The sequence below is a fragment of the Diceros bicornis genome, chromosome 11 (genome assembly GCF_020826845.1).
Source record: "Diceros bicornis minor isolate mBicDic1 chromosome 11, mDicBic1.mat.cur, whole genome shotgun sequence".
In the NCBI taxonomy this organism is placed as follows: Eukaryota; Metazoa; Chordata; class Mammalia; order Perissodactyla; family Rhinocerotidae; genus Diceros; species Diceros bicornis.
Genome location: NC_080750.1, coordinates 55,334,053 through 55,352,492, shown reverse-complemented (window position 1 = coordinate 55,352,492; position 18,440 = coordinate 55,334,053). Strand labels below are relative to the sequence as shown.

Here is an 18,440-nt window from a genome sequence, read left to right as displayed (position 1 = left end):
GGATGTTTCACTCAGTCTCACTTTCCATTTTTCGGAAACAAAACCCTCCCTCCAGGTCAAAATGTAAAAAAAATTTCTTTTCTGAGGCAAGGACGTGAGGAATTCAGGCCTTCTCCTGAATCATCCTTCTGAGTGTTTACCACACCTCATCTTCAGAAAATCAGAGTTCTCTTTGCAGCATAACGTAGGCACAGGAGATAGAGGGTATAAATGACATGATCTTTGTTTGGTAACATGCTGTTTACTTTCTTGACCAAAAAATGATGCCCTTGATCCTGCAGCGAGAGCTCCTGGATGTTGTGGATAATAATGAGTCAGCAGTGATTGTTGCCCCAACGTCCTCAGGCAAAACCTATGCTTCCTACTACTGCATGGAGAAAGTGCTGAAGGAGAGCGATGAAGGGGTGGTTGTGTATGTCGCACCAACGAAGGTAGCGCTCAAGTGAATGTCATGTTCTCTTTCATTTCTGAATCTCTCCTTTAAAAATAATGCACATGGTCATGTGGTAGATCTAGGTCCTTTTATTTTTTAACTTGCATTTTCTCCTTCCCGTTTCAAAGCCTACAATAACAATTTCCTTATAATTAGAGAGAACAAAAAGTCTGGCCTCCAGACTTTGACGTCTGCTCTCAGATTAGGCTTTATACTTGGATTCAGTGAGGCATCTGCCTTTGCTGACTCACACCTTCTCTTTAAGCCTTGATTATGCAAGAAGTTTTTCTGATATGTGGGGATCATTTCCTTGATTTTCCTTTGGATGAAGCCATGTTTATCTCCATTTTACCCTCCCTTAAGTGTTATCCTTTAAACCTTATTTGCTTAGTCAAGTAACTCAAATACAGCCCTTTAGGACTGAGGGATAGGAAAAGGGTTAAACTTTATAGGCTCGTAAAATAATGTACCTGTAGATGGATTCTCTTGTCCTCTGGGGTTTTATATGTCTGTTCTTTACTAAATGACTAATGGGTCTCTTTTCTTGTCAATCAGGCCCTTGTTGGTCAAGTGGCAGCAACTGTTCAGAATCGTTTTATCAAAAAGTTACGGCCTGGCAGAGTTCTATGTGGTGCTTTCACGAGAGATTACCATCATAATACACTCAACTGTCAGGTATGGCATATTAATGAATGAATTTATTATTAAGTTATATTACAGTACATATATACCTATTTTACTGGGAATCTACATAGTCACAAACCCTTTTGGAAGTAATTTCATTGAATTTACAAGAAATGAAATTGCCATATGAAAAATTTAAGGTCGTTCCGCTCTAAAGAGTGGAAACTAGGACCATCATTCTCTAAGGACACTTACATTATGACCTAAAATGTCAAGTAATAGGTTACTATATCTCATTTTAATTTATAAAGGGATTTAAGTAGATTTAACAAACCTAGTACATTATTAAATAACTACCCAAGCTTTTTTCCATTCAAAATTGCTTATAAATAATAAAAATTTAAGGATATTCATAATAAAAACTTTCTCAAAAATATTGTATTTTGATAGCATATCTGTTGTTAGGTAAATCATAGATGAAGATAGATTTTCTCCCTTACTGAACTCACAAGTGAGCAGTTAAGACTAAACAAAATGTAAAACAACCATTAGCCTTTTCTTCCATTTCCATTAATCCAAATGCTCGTTAATATAAGTACTTAAACAACAAATGTCAAAGATACACCATGGTCTTAAGGAAACTACCCTCAGCAGCAATATTCTGTCCTAATTCCCAGTAAGTACATGCAGTGAGTCATAAACATGTATTTTTTAGGTTTGTATTACTATGCCTGACACAAAAGAAATGCTCAGTAAAGCTAGCTACACTAATCTTTCATATTTTTAGGTACTTATTACAGAGCCTGCATGCTTTGAAATTCTGCTGCTTACTCCTCGTTGCCAAAAATGGGTGAAAAGGATCAGATATGTTATATTTGATGAGGTAGGTTCGGGGCTATTTCTCTGGGTTGATGTCCTAGTGTGCATATGCTCTATAATTTCTAATTTGAAAATGTAGGGGTCTATGATGGTAATTATCTAACTTGTGTCAGCCAGGGTACAAAGAGAAAACAGATTGCATATTCAAATTAGCATAATTTTTATAAAGGTGTTTTTACAAAGGGGCTGTTTGCAAAGGTTTGTGCGAGGAAAACCACACGGTAAGTGCAGCAATCCAGAAATAGTACCAGCCCCAGGCTATTACTATCTGTAGGAGGAGGAGGGGAGGAGAAAGTAGTATGGAACTCAAAAGGAGAGAGAGAGAGAGTCGGCAGACATGGCCTTTTTGGGAGAAGCCGTGACCTTGATGGAGGAACACAGCTAGCCAAGGTTGACCTCTTAGGAAAGGAGCCAGTAGAATAAAGACCTTGACCTTACTGTTCTCCCTCCTTCCGTTTCTTGCCTGGGCTTTCCACTGGCCAAACCTAACAGAAGCTAGAGAGCTAGGGAGGTTGGTTGAGCTGGTTTCCAAGGTCAGACTCATTGTTCAGAGAGAGAAAAATGGAGAATGGTTTAAATCTGGAGAGACATAGCAGTATTATTATCAACATGAATTGAAGGTGATGAAATAGAATGCAAGCTTTATATTTCTTTGCTTCAAGGAATTTTCAACTTTAAAGAGAACAAGGTGACAAACCTATAGTGAGTCTACCTTTTCCTTGTGTGAAGTTGGGAGCAGGCTGACAGCTGTTGTTCTGCTTTGTTTGGTCCTGAAGTACTTTATTTCTGTTTTGTTCACTGGGCTGTATTGTGTCTTGCTAACGTTGAACATTCCCTTTCTAAGGGGAAACCAAACCAAACCAAACCAAACCCTTGATCTTCACAATCTGGAACCTTGGCTTGTGGTCTCATCTCAAAATGCTTAAGCACAATAATGTTAAAACTTGGGTACCTCAGTTTTCTTGATTTATACATGTGTAAAACTTGCCTACAGGAAGGCTTTACAAATTAATGTCTGTTTTAGAAGGCTAAGAGAAATTGCTAGCCGATAAAAAGTATAGCATTTGGTAAAGTGTTCTACTATCTGACCAGATCAAAGTTGGAATGGATAAAGAAATATACTGGTTTATTTATTTATTTATTATTAGGCTCTGATAGTAAGTCTTTCCAGTTGAGTCCTAAGTGTCACAATTTATTTTATGTAATTAAAATAAAATTTGGGGCCTCCTCTCTAAGTCTTAATTTGTATTATTTGGACAAAGGTAATTGATTCATTCATTCAACAAATATTAAGTGCCTACTATGTGTTAGGCACTGTGCTTTTTCTCTGATATATTCAGTATCAGTTTAGTGAGGACAAGAGTAATTAAACAAGGAAACATACCGCTGAAAATATAAGTTAACATTTTGATAAGAACTCTGAAGAAAAAGTTCAGTCTGTTGTGGCCATGATAATGGCAAAATGGGAAGTAAAGACAGCTTTGGAGTGAGTGCTCAGAAAAGATATTTCTGAGGGAGTGACCATGAGCTCTGCTTTGCAGAATAAGTAGGAATAGTCAGCTAAGAGAGGTTGTTGAGGGTTTAAGTAGAGGGAGTGGTGTATGTGAAGGCCCTGCAGTGGGACAAGTGTGTTCAAGGAATGAAAACAAGGCCACTATGTTCAGAGCAGAGTGAATGAGGGAGAAGAGCAGCCTGAAATGAGCTTGGACAAGTGAGCAGGGGCCAGATCATGCAGGGTGTTACACTTCCACTTAAGCGATTTTCATTTTGCTCTAAATGCATTGGGAAGACATTGCAGGGCTTTAATTAGTTACATGGCCTGATTTGACGTAGGTTAAAAATCCCATTATGGCTATGATGTGAAGAGTGTATAGGGAAAGAGTAGAAGCTAAAAGAACAGTCAGGAGGCTATTGTAGACATCCAGATGATGGTTGCTTGAATACCAATAGGAATGGAGAGGAAAACATGGCTTCAAAATAGATTTTGAGAGTTGGATTTTATATTAACGGTGGAATAGTTGTGGAGACTGAAGAAGAGTCAAGTGTCAGTGACCTCTATTGCCTGACTTCGTCATCATTTACTTTATTTAGGTTTGGTTAGTTATATGAAAGTGGAAAAATGTGCGTGACTATTTAATGCTTCTATGCTTTTTTCCATTTACTATTTTCAAATCAACTTTTCAACTGATAATTTTTTTTCTTTACTAGGTTCACTGTCTTGGTGGAGAAATTGGAGGAAAATTTTGGGAGCATCTTCTTGTCATGATTCGATGTCCCTTTTTGGTTCTTTCAGCTACTATAAGTAACCCTAAGCTTCTCACTGAGTAGGTATAGGTTGCATTTTGGACAGAATGGAAATTATATATTGAATGGTTGAATAATATACTATCCATAGGATCTTTAGTCTTTAAGGTTATTTGTATAACATTTTAACTTTCAGATAAATTTATTACCTTATCTTTGAAACTTCAGAGAATATAACTTCTCTAAAAATATTTTGAAGATGTGTTTCCTAGAAGAGCTAGAAGGAAGACATTTCCCCAAAACAGAATCAAGTCTCCTGCAACTAGATCTGAAACTGTGTAGAAAAATTTCACAAAATTCTCAGATAAGTATCATCTGAAGTGGTAGATGAGTTGTATCCCTTTTTTTGTTGTTCTTATCTAAAAAGTAATGCTAAAATGGAAATAACTTGGACACAGCCATTGACCTTGAGGCTTCCTAACATTGTTCCACCCTGTAGATGGTGGCTGTAATAACAACAAAGCCTTGTTATTTGAATATCAAGTATTGTTTTGTTGCCAGACTTGATTTTCTCTAGTAACCACCACCACAATGATAGCGACAACAATGACAACAAACACTTAACATAGTGCTTCCTACGTGGCAGGTATTTTAACTTATTTAATTCTTATAACAACCTTATGAGGAAGGTACTACTATTATGCACCATTTTGTGATGAAGAAACGGAGGCATAGAAAGGTTAAGGAACTTGCTCAAAGTGCACAGTTATGAAGTGATGGAGCTTGGATTCAAAGCTGGGCAGTTTCAATCCAGAACCCCTGTGCTTAAGTATAAATTTTTAGATGTGGAATTTTCTTTGCTTAAAATATCTAAGTTCTTGGGGCTGGCCTGGTGGCGTAATGGTTAAGTTCTCGTGCTCCGCTTCGGCAGCCTGGGGTTCCCAGGATCAGATCCTGGGCGCGGTCCAACGCACTGCTTGTCAAACCATGCTGTGGCTGCGCCCCTTATAAAGTAGAGGAAGATGTGCATGGATGCTAGCCCAGGGCCAATCTTCCTCAGCAAAAGGAGGAGGATTGGCAGTGGATGTTAGCTCAGGGTTAATCTTCCTCACTAAAAAAAAAAAAATCATGGGGCCGGCCCGGTGGCGCAAGTGGTTAAGTGCGCGCGCTCCGCTGCGGCGGCCCGGGGTTCGCTGGTTCGGATCCCGGGCGCGCACCGACGCACTGCTTGGTAAGCCATGCTGTGGCGGCGTCCCATATAAAGTGGAGGAAGATAGGCACAGATGTTAGCCCAGGGCCGTCTTCCTCAGCAAAAAAAAAAAAAAAGAGGAGGATTGGCTGATGTTAGCTCAGGGCTGATCTCCTCACAAAAAAAAAAAAAAAAAAAAAAATCAAATCTAATTTCTTGGTAAATAGTTCCATATTCTGCTTAAATAATATGCTTATTTATTCTTTAAGGTGGCTTCAATCAGTAAAACAGTACTGGAGACAGGCAGACAAGATGATGGAAGAAAAATTTATTTCTGAAATAAAGTCTGACCAATGTCTCAACTTTCTCAAAGACAACTTGCATGTAGATCAGTCATATGAAGTTAGACTTGGTAAGCTTGATCTAGAAGTATAGGGCTTATTTTATGTTACTTTAAAGTTATCTATATTCCAATAATTATATGTCCATTAATTTGTATATTCTTTCCCTTCTTATTTAGTGCTCTATGGAGAGAGATACAATGATTTAGAGAAGCATGTATGTTCAATAAAAGATGATGACATTTGTTTTGGTCGTTTTCATCCATGTGCAGCATTAACAACAGATCATGTAAGTATAAAGCCAGATTTGTCCTATTAGAGGAATATTAGCGTATATCACAACTGGAAAGTTGTTCAATTAATCTTCATAAAATTGCAGCATATATTCTTTACAATAGAAAATCTTAACCTAAGGTCAGTGGACATCAGGATGGAAAGCATTCATGCTAAGCAAGGATGCTAAGCCTCCAGGGAGACTACAAACCCTCTAACGATTTTGTGTGTATACCATTTCCTAGATTTCATTAGATCCTCAAAGTTATCTGGGACATCCAAAGTTTAATAACTACCTCTAGAGAGGAAGTAATGGAGAATTCCAATTTGAGTTCTTTGGTTAGCTTATTCTTTGTCTTTATTTCCAGACATTGTCTTTCTCTACCCAGGTTCTTCTTAGCACCTATTTCTGTCTTCAACTTCTCTGTGACTAACCAGGCAGCTACAACTGAATGGGCCTGCCTTGTTCATGTCAGAATCTAATCACTATCAATTGATCTAAACAAGGAAGAGACGCTTCCCACTAACGTGAAAATCTCAACGTGACTTTTTCACGGTGGATTAATAAGATGAAGGCCTTAAGAGATCTCAGTTGGGGCACTGAGTTGTGAGTGTGGAAGGATTTATTAATTTCTGTTGCTTCTCTCTCCTCCTTTTCTGTTATATTCCCATGATGAGGTCATTTAGGCTCAAGTTGCCTCTCAAAGATAAAATGACATTAGCCAATAGATAGTCTTTTCATTATGCTACGTTCAAAATTCTACTGCTCCATTAATCTTCATAAAATATAATTCTGATCCTCTCCCTCTTTTACTCAAAAGCGTTCACTGTTTCTCCCCTGGAAACAAATACATTTCAAACTTCTTAGCTTGGCATTCAAGGTCTTCTCTAATCTAGATTCACTTTCCTCTCCTGGAAGACTTCATGCTGTATGTTGTACCTGGAATGCTTTACCCCAGATGCTAAACTCTAGATTTCCAGATCCTATTCATCTTTCATGTCTCTGCTAATGAGGGACTTTATTCAGAAGTCTTTCTATGATCTCTCCATCTTGAAGTAATCTTCTTTTCAAATAATATATAACTTATTATTTGTATTTTTTTAAATGACACCAACTATGGTCAGCCTACTATTATAATTTTTTTTGCATCTCTCTTTTTTTTTCCCCCCAGATTCTAAGCTTTCTGATGAAAAATTTTGTAGTTTTTCACCTCTGGGTTATCTTACAGCTAGCTCATAGTGCCTTATATCTAAAAGCTGCTCAATAAATATTTGTGGAATGATGATGACCAACATATGTTGAGCATTTAACTATGTGGCAGGCACTTGCTAAACATTTGTGTGTATTTCTCTTTTCACTTTCACAATGTCTTTATAATAAATGTGCTATGATTACCCCCAATTTACAGATGAGGAAGGAGAAGGATAGAGAAGTTAAATAGCCCGAGGTCAGTTAGTAATTGTTGGGCTAGGAACCAAATTCAGACCCCAAGAGCTAATGCTCTTAACTACGGTGTTAACACTGAACAATTTGTAGATTGAATGCCTGAGTGAGTGATTGAGTGGAAAGGACTTCATAGACTCTGAACTGTTATGGTCAAAGGTGTGTAAAATCCAGCTGAAGTGATTCTGTATTATGGAAGTTTTGAAATAGAATTTTATTATGTAGCTTTTCCTTTGCTTTATAGTGACCCAAACCACGTGCTATAAAGCACATTCTTGCCTCTCTCTATCACCAGCTCCAAGCCTAGAGAATTGATACATAATAAAGACATCATTTTTAAAGCTTCCAATGATTTTCTGACATTTTTAGCATAAAATTCCCAGTCATTTTCTAATTGCATACCATTTTGTAATTTTTTTATGGCTTATTCTGCTTAGGATGGTTCAAGACAGGTTATCTTTAATCAGCTGTGAGTACAGTGGCCAGGGGTACTTGGTGAGATCATCATTTTGGGCCACGTGCCTTCTTCTATTCTCAGTAGCTATTAATAGAGTAACTGGAAAGCAACATAACCACTACAGTGTGCTCTGACCCTATATGACTTCTGACCCTGTATGGCTGTGCTGTTGTATGAGTCTTCTTAAATCTTGACTCTTTTACATCATGCCTGGGGATAGATACAGAGACTTATGCTTTTTTAAATGTTTAGACAACTGTGGTTAAGTTTCTGAGGTGTGTATTTACGTAAGATTTACATAGGATTAAATTGAAATTGCTCAATCTTGAGGGGAATCGGATTAAATTGAGGCAAAAAGAGAAGAATGAAAGGGAACATCCAACTTTGATCTTCTCCTCTGTTATTCTCTCATGGAAGTAGTTTCAGAAAGGAAGGGATGGGGCAGGATGAGTGAGCTCTCCTTAATCCAGCTGTGGTGAGGGATCGCCTTCAATCAACATGTGACTTGTTCCTGGGCAAAGAGAAGAGCTGCATAATCTTCAGTATAACTTATTCTGCCCTAAAAGAATAGCTACTCATTTCCCTGAGAAGCTGTCAGCACCAGGCAGTCCTAGAAAGCACTGCTTTCAGTCTCTTTCCACTCAGTTCAGATAAATGCTTACCAGCACCTATGGCTTTTGACTCACTGTTTATTTATGTTATTTTATTTCTTTTTTATTTTTGCAAAATAGAATAAGAACTTTGTGGTATGATATGATTGTGTTTCTGAATGAAGATGTAGTAGAAACTAATGATCTTTTCTCTTATACATCATCTTTCTATGTCATCTTTTGTATCACCTAGGTCAGTTTAAGATATACCAGCTAATTACCTGTGCAGGAGAGAACAATTGAGTTTAACTTACCTTTTTAGCAATAGAGTTGATAAACTGAAAAAGAATATCTGTAAGTTGATAATCAATCAACTTTATAGGTGGGATGCTGAAAAAGCACCAGGCATTTTAATAGTGTATTATGTACATTATCTCATTTAATCCTCGCAACAAAACTGTGGTGTGGGGATAATTATCCCCATTTTAGAGATGAGGAAACTATGGCATCTAGAAAAGGATGAGAGACACCTTGGAAATTCCATCACTATTATTCCAGAACCCAAAATAGAAGCATAACATCAGTAAGAACCTAATAATTCTTAGAAAACTAATTACTTAAGAAAGGGATAGTCTCATAGACAGACTGTGTAGTCACCTACAAGATATAACTTATGAGATACTGAAATCCTCATCTTCCAAGACAATGTAACATTTACTGGTCTGTTCAAATGTAGTCCTTGCCATCTAGCTAGCTTCGTAGATCCAATCTGAAAGTTGTTAAATGATGGTTCTTTATATTTATGTTGCATAGCATAGTAGAAAAAGAAAATCCTTATATATTTAACTCTTTTGAATCTCGCCACAATCCTGAAAGACTACCGTGCAGACATTGTCATTCTCATATTGTAGATGAGAAAACCCAAAACCCAAGGAGCTCGTAGTTAGAGCTGTGATTAAAACTCCAACTATACTATGCTTTCCACTGCACCAAACATCTCTTCAATTCCTTCCACACTGTTATTTTTGGAGTGTCTCCTTTAATCCAGTCATTCCAATCTTCCATAAACTGGTAATAGGTACTTTTTAAAACAGTCGTTTCTTCTTCAAATAAGTTGGGGGAAAGTGTAATGCCATAGCCCTGTCTTGAAGATTCACAGTGCACATTAACATAACAGAAGTCTTGTAGTAAAGCTGCTTGGTTAACTGTGTTTGATAGGATATTTCCCATAGATTGTCTACCCTTAACATTTTTTTCAAAGCTCCTGGTTTGAGAAATGTTATTCTAGCCCTTTTGCACACAACAGATTAGGAGGAGTGGTGTTTGAAACCCAAGGAATCTACAGTGTAAACTCAAGGAAGGCAGGATTTCTTTTTTGTTGTTGTTCCTGAAACAGTGCCTGGCACATAAGTAACGCTAAAGGCATTTGTGCGAGGAATAGGTAGTGCACATGTTCTCAAGGCTTAAGATAGAACCTCGTCAGTAACCTGGGTAGCCGTCAGAGGAGACATTTCTTGGAGTGTCTGAAGATTATCTGAAAGCCTTTGTCTTCATGAAGTTGACCCAGCTTTTATACTGGATCTCTACCTAACAAAGCTTTATCCCTTTCTGCATGATCATAGAATCATCTTTATCTCTAAATACATTTCAATTTCAGTTTCAAAGAGAGATTTCAAAAAGGGAGGTATATGTCTTCTCTGAACTGAGATCACACTGTGAGTGTTCATGTTTTCTAACTGCCCAGTGCCATCAATGGCGTTCTAGAGATGTTTCATAGAGAAGTGTCAGTTTATTGTCTAGTACCAATAGTCTTAGGAAATAATATGAAAACTTATTAGTGGACTTTGGGGTTTTTCTGCTTCAGTGGGTTAGGGATGCTTCTTGGTTAAGATTTTGTTAGCAGTTAGATCCTTGCAGGGATTGAGTATTTCAGTTTATTGTCCTTTAGTGTCTCTGGATTCATGGGTAGAGACTTGAGGCCTAGAATATGACATAAGATGAAATAAAAAGAACGTAAGTATTCCTAATTTATTCATTCATTCATCCATCCATCTGTTAATTAATTTATTTATTCACAGATCGAAAAGTATGGCTTCTCTTCTGATCTTACCCTTTCCCCTCAAGATAGTGTCCAACTTTATGATACCATGGTTCAAGTCTGGGAAACTTGGCCCAGGGCTCAGGTAAATATATAAATATATATTCATGGAAACTACTTTATTTGATGCTATTAAAGAACATGGGAAAATTATTCTTCACTTAAGCACACATTCTCTTAATTAGTGGAAACTGATATTGGAAATAATCAATTATTCTTTCTTTTCAGACATTCTTCTTCCTGACTTTGTTACATTTCAAAATACAGAATATCCTATAATTCTTGAAAATGTTTCTTTTGTTTAGCGTTTGGGATACTTTATTGGATTTATATTCTTCTATTTTCTTTTATTACCCTCTCTTCTCTCTGTCAGTTTTCATCCTTTCCTTGGCTTTGCTCTATATTCTTGCCTTTGAAGAGTTCATCCATCATCATAGGTTTATGTGTTAGAAGTTAAGGGAAGATGGAAAGATGTTCAGCAACCCCTATCCTCAAGGAATTTGCAGTTTGGTTAAGGAGATATGTAAATTTAAATATATCATTGTATTTTTTATGGAAATTGCATAATTTAACTTAATGCCATGATAATTTTTTCCCAAGGAATTGTGTCCAGAGGAATTCATTCTTTTTAAGAATAAAATAGTCATTAAAAAGTTGGATGCTAGAAAATATGAAGAAAACTTAAAGGCAGAACTGACAAATTGGATTAAAAATGGCAAAGTAAAGAAGGTAATTTTCACACTTTTGGGGCAAAGTTTCTCTTAATTGTTAACGATTTGGAGTTATATAACTTAGCCAATGCCAGTTTTTATTTCATTTTTCATTTTAGAAATTTCGTTTAAACATGTTATCCATTGAGTCTGAGGTAGATATAAAGGGGAGGGAACTGGTTTCATCTCTTAGCCCAGTGCCCTCTAAAACATGTGCCATAGCCTTTTGGTTCTTCACATTGTTATAATAACTAAAAGCAGAGAACCTGGTAATAGGAGAATCAATATTGTTGATGCTGCTTTCAAAGAAAAAGGACTGGCTCCAGAGTAATGATAGTTGAGAAGATTGGGAGTTAGTAAAGGAGCTACCCTAAGTAGGTTTTGGACAAATAAAAAGAAATTATGTATAAAAATAACCAATTTCTGAAACTCATGTAAATCATGATAGAGGAGAAAATATAAATATATTTGAAAGAGGCTCAGGCAAATTTGCAGATGACAAACTCTTAAGTGGCTACTCTGAGAATCAGAGTTATCCTTGAGTGTTAAGATTGGTGGACTTTTGGTTCTAGTCTGATGACAATGTGCCGTGTTTATTTGCCTTTTTTATGGCAGTGATAAAAGAAATGAAGGTAAAGATGGTATTGATGTCAGGAAATACTACTCCAGCAAATATTTTAGCCTATCTTTTTGGCACATAATGCTATATTCCATTAACTATTAACCAAGAAAAAACTGGAAACCAAAGTCCTGCCTACCTTCCATCTCCCCCAAATGATGCCTAAAAAGGAAAATTGATTTTATCAAGAAAATGTATTCATGATAGCACATGATTTTCCATTGTATACTATGTAAAGGAATTTCATATCAATTTTCTTGATATAAAATCATGTTTATTTCTTTTCTGATTAAAAAAGTAGTGGATGCTCTTTATAGAAAACTGTAAATATGGAGGAGTAGAATAAAAATTATCACCCACAATTTCATCACTCTGAGGTAAACAATTTGTTGCACTTCTGTCCAGTTCCTTTTATAACTCATCTCTTGAATTTTCAGTTAAGCATTATAACATAAGCATATCTCTATGTTATTACAAACTACTGGTAAACATAGTTTAAAAATTCTTTTTTATTTTAAGAGTTTTTCATGTTGCTTGTTGAAAAATTACAAAACACGGAAAATTATAAAGAAAAAAATCTCAGCAATGGGTGATTTATGAAAGAGTCAATTTCATTGCACCATGATGAATGAGATTATCAATGAGCTATTCCTTCTTTTTTTAAAAAATGAGTGTTTGCTAATTTGATAGAGAAAAGTTTTATCTCAGTTTTGCTTTATTTTCATTTTAAAAGACTAGAAAGTCTAAAAATATTTGTGTATTTTTTGTGTAATTCAAACTTTTGGGAGCTAATTTTCTCTCCTATTGTAGTACTTTAAAATTTTCTTCAAGGTTTTTTTTTGTGTATAAAGAATGACTTTGTGTCATATTGCATAAAATTTTTTTCCTCATCTCTGTATTTTTTCAAGGTTGTTGATGACTTTCTACATTTTGATTTTGTTCTTTTACCCCATGAAGAAGTTTCTTATTTTTATAGAGTGCAATATATTGAACTTTTCTCAGGTGACTTTTGTATTACTTTAAATTTGAAAAACCTATTCCTATCCAGATAAGTGATGAGTATTCTCTTACATTTTCTTCTGGCTGTTTTATCATTGATTTTATATACTCTTTAATACATTTGGAAGCTATTTTACCATCTAATAAAAGATGGGGCCTGGAGTCACCCTGTCCAGCCGGTGAAGCAGTGACATTTCCTGAACAGTCTTCATCCTCCTGACTCGTTTGTAATGCCTTCAAAATATCATATATTATATCTTATATTTATTCCAGTCTATGTGTTGAGAAATAGTCACTCATATTGACTTATCTATTACTCTGTTGATTTTTTTTACCATAACCCTGATAATATGTTTTAAAAGAACTAGTTTTAAAAACTCACAAAAAATTTTCTCTGAAAAATACTTCAAAGTTCAACCAATTGAATAATTCTGTTCTTTGTCCTATTTAAGCAAATTATTTTTAAAAATTCATATTTTATTTGCAACTCTAGGCCAAAAGAGTCCTGAAGAAGCTTAGCCCTAATTTGCTGTCAAGTTCAGAAGATATGGTAAAAATGTTTCCCCTTCTAGTTGAAAAGTTAGGACAAATGGATAAGTTACCTGCACTGTTTTTTTGGTAAGTTATTGAAGCTTAATTTTTTTATGTGTTAACATTTTTTATTTTGTTTTGTTTTAAATTAGTCTCATTCATATAAAGTGGGTAGAATGAGCAAAGTTTTACTATTTTGGTGCATATCTTTGAAAAAACAGTATAGCTAGATTTTATTTTTAAAGAAATGGATGCATGTTTCTGGTTCAATCCTTGTAAAACTATTTGTGCTTATCACTCTTTTAATTCGTTGCCTCCTGACATTTTTGACCTTTTTTAGTTTTGTTAATTTTCTTTTAAAAAAACAACCATTACTTCAATATGCACCTTTAGAAATGCTCCTTGGGCAATCAAGTTGCATATTCATGTACACATGTAAAGCACATAAAGTGCTCACAATTTATTGGTATGTTTGGCTTTTAATTTTTAGTTAGGAAAACTAAAACTCAGAAGCACACCTGAATACTATGTGCTATAATACAAAGAGCTTGAGTAGATTTTAAGTGTCTAACTTTGATAAAGAGAACTGAAGTGGAATGTATTAAGTGGGTAACACTTTTTACCCTGGATCAGCTCTGGTAATAACTTTGTCATTAGAGCAGAAAAAGTTATTTAGCCAAGATAACTTTTAATTATATTAACTATGAAAGCTTTGTATAAAATAAATTCCCAGCATTTGATCATTGGATATTACCATTGGGTAATATTAAATTATATACATAGACAAATACACAAACACATATACATGTAGATATGTTAAATGGTAGCACTAAAGCCACATGTGTTGTTACACATCCAAATGTCCATGTTGGTGGTAGGTAACTAAAACCAGATCATGGTAGAAATAAAAATTTAGTATGGCTGAGGGCACAAATTTTGGGAGTTGCAAGAAAATTTCTCCTTCGTCTTTGTGATTAGGCCAAAGTAAATAAATGAGATATTTTGCCAACCCATGACAATATTTACCTAGATCACTTGCTAGTGTGGCCCTCAGTTTTGGTTAGAAGCAAATGTACTCCTATATTTTAAGTATAGCTGTAAATATAACTTTGAGATAGGAATCTGAAAAGGAACTGGATTCATTATTTATATATTCATACACATTTAAAATTTTGAAATAAATTGTGTTATAAAATATTTAATTATTTTAAATATCTGGGAAAGGGATCTTGGCAAGTTGCAATGGAGCTTTCAATTTTCTTTAAAATATACTACAGAAATCCTAGGTCTCATCCACTGGTTTGCTCTAGTTCAGCAGCGCTGGGATGGTGAGAACTCTGTATGATGATTGGTCTAGGCTCAAGTTAGACCAGACAACCTTCCTGTTGGGTCACAACCTCCTTGAAGCTTCCCAGGTGTAGTCTGAAATCGACCCCCATTCATGCAGGGCAAGGAGAGACTGAAGAAAAAGGCAGAGCACTCCAGATTAGGTGGCAGGTTTAATAAGCAAGGGAACTTACTCATGAGGCTTGTCTTCGGCGGCTGCAAGACAAGATTTCCGCATCCACCTGCCAAGTTTTAAAAGTTTATATAGAGGCTTTAACTGGGTTCAGTCACATACACAGTCCAGATAGTCTCATGACCACATTACTACCTCAAGGCTATACCCTGGGGGCAGCTTCTGGGAGCGGGGAAGGCAAGCAGAGCACACGTTCCAAAGACAGGGCAGGGGATGAAGAGCCTCCAATTGCCCAGGTCCAACTCTCACGTGAAACTGGAGGGCATGTCTTCTTGATGACCACCTGCAACACTTCCCTAGTCTGGACTCTAGAAGAAACACATGGTGCCGGCAAGGTGCATGTTTAGTGTCTAGTGCCCATGTAGAGAGTGGTTAAGAGCACATACTTTGGGCCAGACCTCAGCTTAAATTCTCGCTCTGCCCTCCATTAGCTATGTGACTCTGGAAAATTACTTAATGTCTTTGAACATCATTTGAAAAATGGAGATAGTAATAACTAATTCATTGGGTTGGGGTATGAACTAAAGGAAATACTTTTCGTAAAATGCTTAACTCAGTAGTTGAAAATGTGATTGGTTCAGGTTCAGCTAATAGACCTTCTTTTACACTGGATTTGGGCAAACATTATCAGAGGGATTGAAGAAGAGAAAGTATTTCTAGGTGACCTTGGTTGGTTGGTTTGTTTGCTTTAAAGCAGTAGGATGAAACCATTTAATGACATCATATAGGATATCATTTGCAACCAGTAGTTTATAGATATTGCACATTAGCTTGTATTACTGTGAACAGGGAGGCAAATTTAGCATTGTTATTAAAAAAATGGCCTCTGGAGTTGATTTGCCTGAGTTCTAATCCTAAATCAACCATTTACTAGGCTATGTGATCTTGGATAAGTTTTAAAATTTCCTTTGGAATCTATTTCCTCATCTGCAAAACAGAGATAATAATAGTACCTTTCTCATAAGGTCATAGTGGGGATTAAATGCATTAATACATTTAAGCCACATAGAACAGTGCTTGGAACTTGGTAAGTACTTTGTAATTGTTTGCTATTATTATTTTTGCCTTGTTTATATACCAAATCTTCTTATCACATACATTAGACTGTGACTTTCCTAGTCTTTTTTATTTTTATTGAGATATAATTGACATATAACTTTCCTAGTCTTTGTTTCTCCAATGCACTGATTTAATCTTTATCAGCTAAACAACATTCCTTTTCAAAGCTTGCATTCTGAACATGGTAGTAAGTCCATGGCCTCACCAGTAATGTTGAAAAAATTTCTTGGGTGGACCCAACCTATAATGAGTACAGTGGTAGTGGCTGTCAGATACATTCAGCCAAAACATTTTCCCAACAGCTATATGATAGTGGTTCATGGAAATATGACCTGAATGGAAAAATAATCTTTTCAAGGCATTCTTTTCATTTGTTTCAAGTTTTAAGAGTGGTGATGTGGAAGAAAGAGCTAGAAGCGTGTGCACTTTTCTGGAGAAGTCAGAGAGAAAAAGCTGTCCCCAAATTGACCAATGTTGTAGCAATGTCCATGACATAAATAAAAAACTTAACAAAGCTGAAAATAAAATGAAGAAACTAAAGAAAACGTAAGTATTTACTTAAACAAATTGGCCATTAAGGGCTTAAAATACTTCATAGGAAACCATTAGAAATGTATACAGACCTGGGCCACAGAGAGGTTCTTGTTATGGGTTGATAGAGTAAATCTGGATGGGAGGATGGGAGGAAGTTAAGGTGCCATAATCTTATGCCTCTTAGTTGTGTATAGATAAGGTTCATTTAGGAATCAGGAGGGGTAGGACAGACTCTGCAAGCCTAGCTAGATTATCTGACCTGACAATGTCAATTCAGCTCTCAAAAAACTATCGCATCTTTTCCAAACACGTGTGAATAATGTCTCTTAGGAGACCCTCAGCCGACCTGACCATAGCCTACATTTGTCCCCTGTGGTCACAATGTGGAGGTTTCCGTGATGCGATATCACAGTGGGTGAGCAAAGAAAGGCCTATAGAATGACCTGCCATACCAATTGTATGCTTGGGGCAGCACTTCACTGTGGTGATTACTCTTCCTTGTTCCCAATGTCTGATTAATTCTGACTGTTCTATGGACCAAATGTTTCTTCTCTCTTTGCCATCCTCTCCATCTTTACTCTCTAACTCTGCCCCAATTCAGGCCTTTGGCATCTCCTCTCTGGGCTCTTGTAGAGGCTTTCCCGTGTGATTTCCCGTGCCGGGTTCACCCCCTCCCATGTTACTGACACACAGTTGCTGATGTGAACGTTCTAATGTGCAAATTGAATCAAATTATCCCACACACAAGGTTTTTCTTTCTTTTTTTGTGAGGAAGATTACCCCTGAGCTAACATCTGTTGCCAGTCTTCCTCTTATTGCTGAGGAAGATTGGCCCTGGGCTAACATCCGTGCCCATCTTCCTCTACTTTATATGTGGGACACCTGCCACAGTATGGCTTGATAAGCGGTGTGTAGGTCCACACCTGGGATCTGAGCCTGCAAACCCTGGGCTGCCGAAGCAGAGAGCATGTGAATTTAACCACTACGCCACCGGGCTGGCCCCAAGCTTTTTCTTTCTTAATCGCCTAGTGATGTTGATAAAGAGAGGCTTTTAGCATTGGATACAAGGCTCTTCATGATTTGGTCCCTGCCATCTGTGGTGTCATTTCCTGCTACCCGTCTCTGCTAAGACTCAATCTTTTCCAGTTCTCCACTCGTGACATGCTCTCCACCACCTGAATCTATACCCGGAGGGCCTTCCTTTCTGTTAGCTCATACATCTTGTACTCATTTTTTTTTCCAGTTCAAAGTCTATCTTCTCTCTGAAGTTTATAATGATTTCTCAGGGTAGGTTTATTGCCCTTTTTCTTTTATTCCCACTCTACTTTGAATCATGAAAGCAGTTATAACAGTTATCTGTATATCTTTCTTTTCCCTAGATGGTCAGTTCCCCTACAAGAACTGTGCATTTTCCTTTTTGTATTCCCAGTGCCAGCAGATGCCTGGCACATTGCTTCATAAATACTTGTTGAAAGAATGATCGAATCTTCCCTCAATATTGAAACAGCTTCCACAGCTTCCCTAATTTTAGATATTTCCCAAAGACAATAGCAGAGTATCTTGATCCCACCACCGATTGCATCTTCTTTCTGTTTGTTGTGCAGATTTTCCCAGACGCCTGGGAAGGGAAGGGACCTCAGAGAGAGGTCTTGGAGCTATAGCTCTTCTCAGTTACTGATTCTCTTTGGTCAGAACTTTTTCAGGACTGGGAACAACATTTCAAGTCGGATATGTAGTGAACAACATGCACTATGAAAATAAAGGGTATTTAGTGCTATCATCAGTTTTCCCCTGAGGCCCAGTCAAGAAGGGTCTCTGCTCCCAGAGTGGAGATTTAAAGTGCCCTTCTCTGGCTTGTTTCTCTGGCTGGGTCCCTCCCCATGAGACCAGGAGTCAG

The 18,440-nt window shown here is 36.8% G+C and overlaps 1 protein-coding gene across 1 annotated transcript in view; it reads left to right on the top strand.

The window, feature by feature from the left end:
* LOC131411457 (probable ATP-dependent RNA helicase DDX60-like) overlaps positions 1-18,440 on the top strand; it is an 83,786-nt gene that overhangs the window by 34,731 nt on the left and 30,615 nt on the right. Inside the window, exons 17-26 of the mRNA XM_058550322.1 lie at positions 282-431; positions 989-1,108; positions 1,845-1,940; positions 4,145-4,260; positions 5,639-5,781; positions 5,890-5,999; positions 10,553-10,657; positions 11,173-11,301; positions 13,394-13,518; positions 16,391-16,555. Of these exons, the coding sequence (XP_058406305.1) occupies positions 282-431; positions 989-1,108; positions 1,845-1,940; positions 4,145-4,260; positions 5,639-5,781; positions 5,890-5,999; positions 10,553-10,657; positions 11,173-11,301; positions 13,394-13,518; positions 16,391-16,555 (1,259 nt within the window). The remainder of the gene's footprint in view (positions 1-281; positions 432-988; positions 1,109-1,844; positions 1,941-4,144; positions 4,261-5,638; positions 5,782-5,889; positions 6,000-10,552; positions 10,658-11,172; positions 11,302-13,393; positions 13,519-16,390; positions 16,556-18,440) is intronic.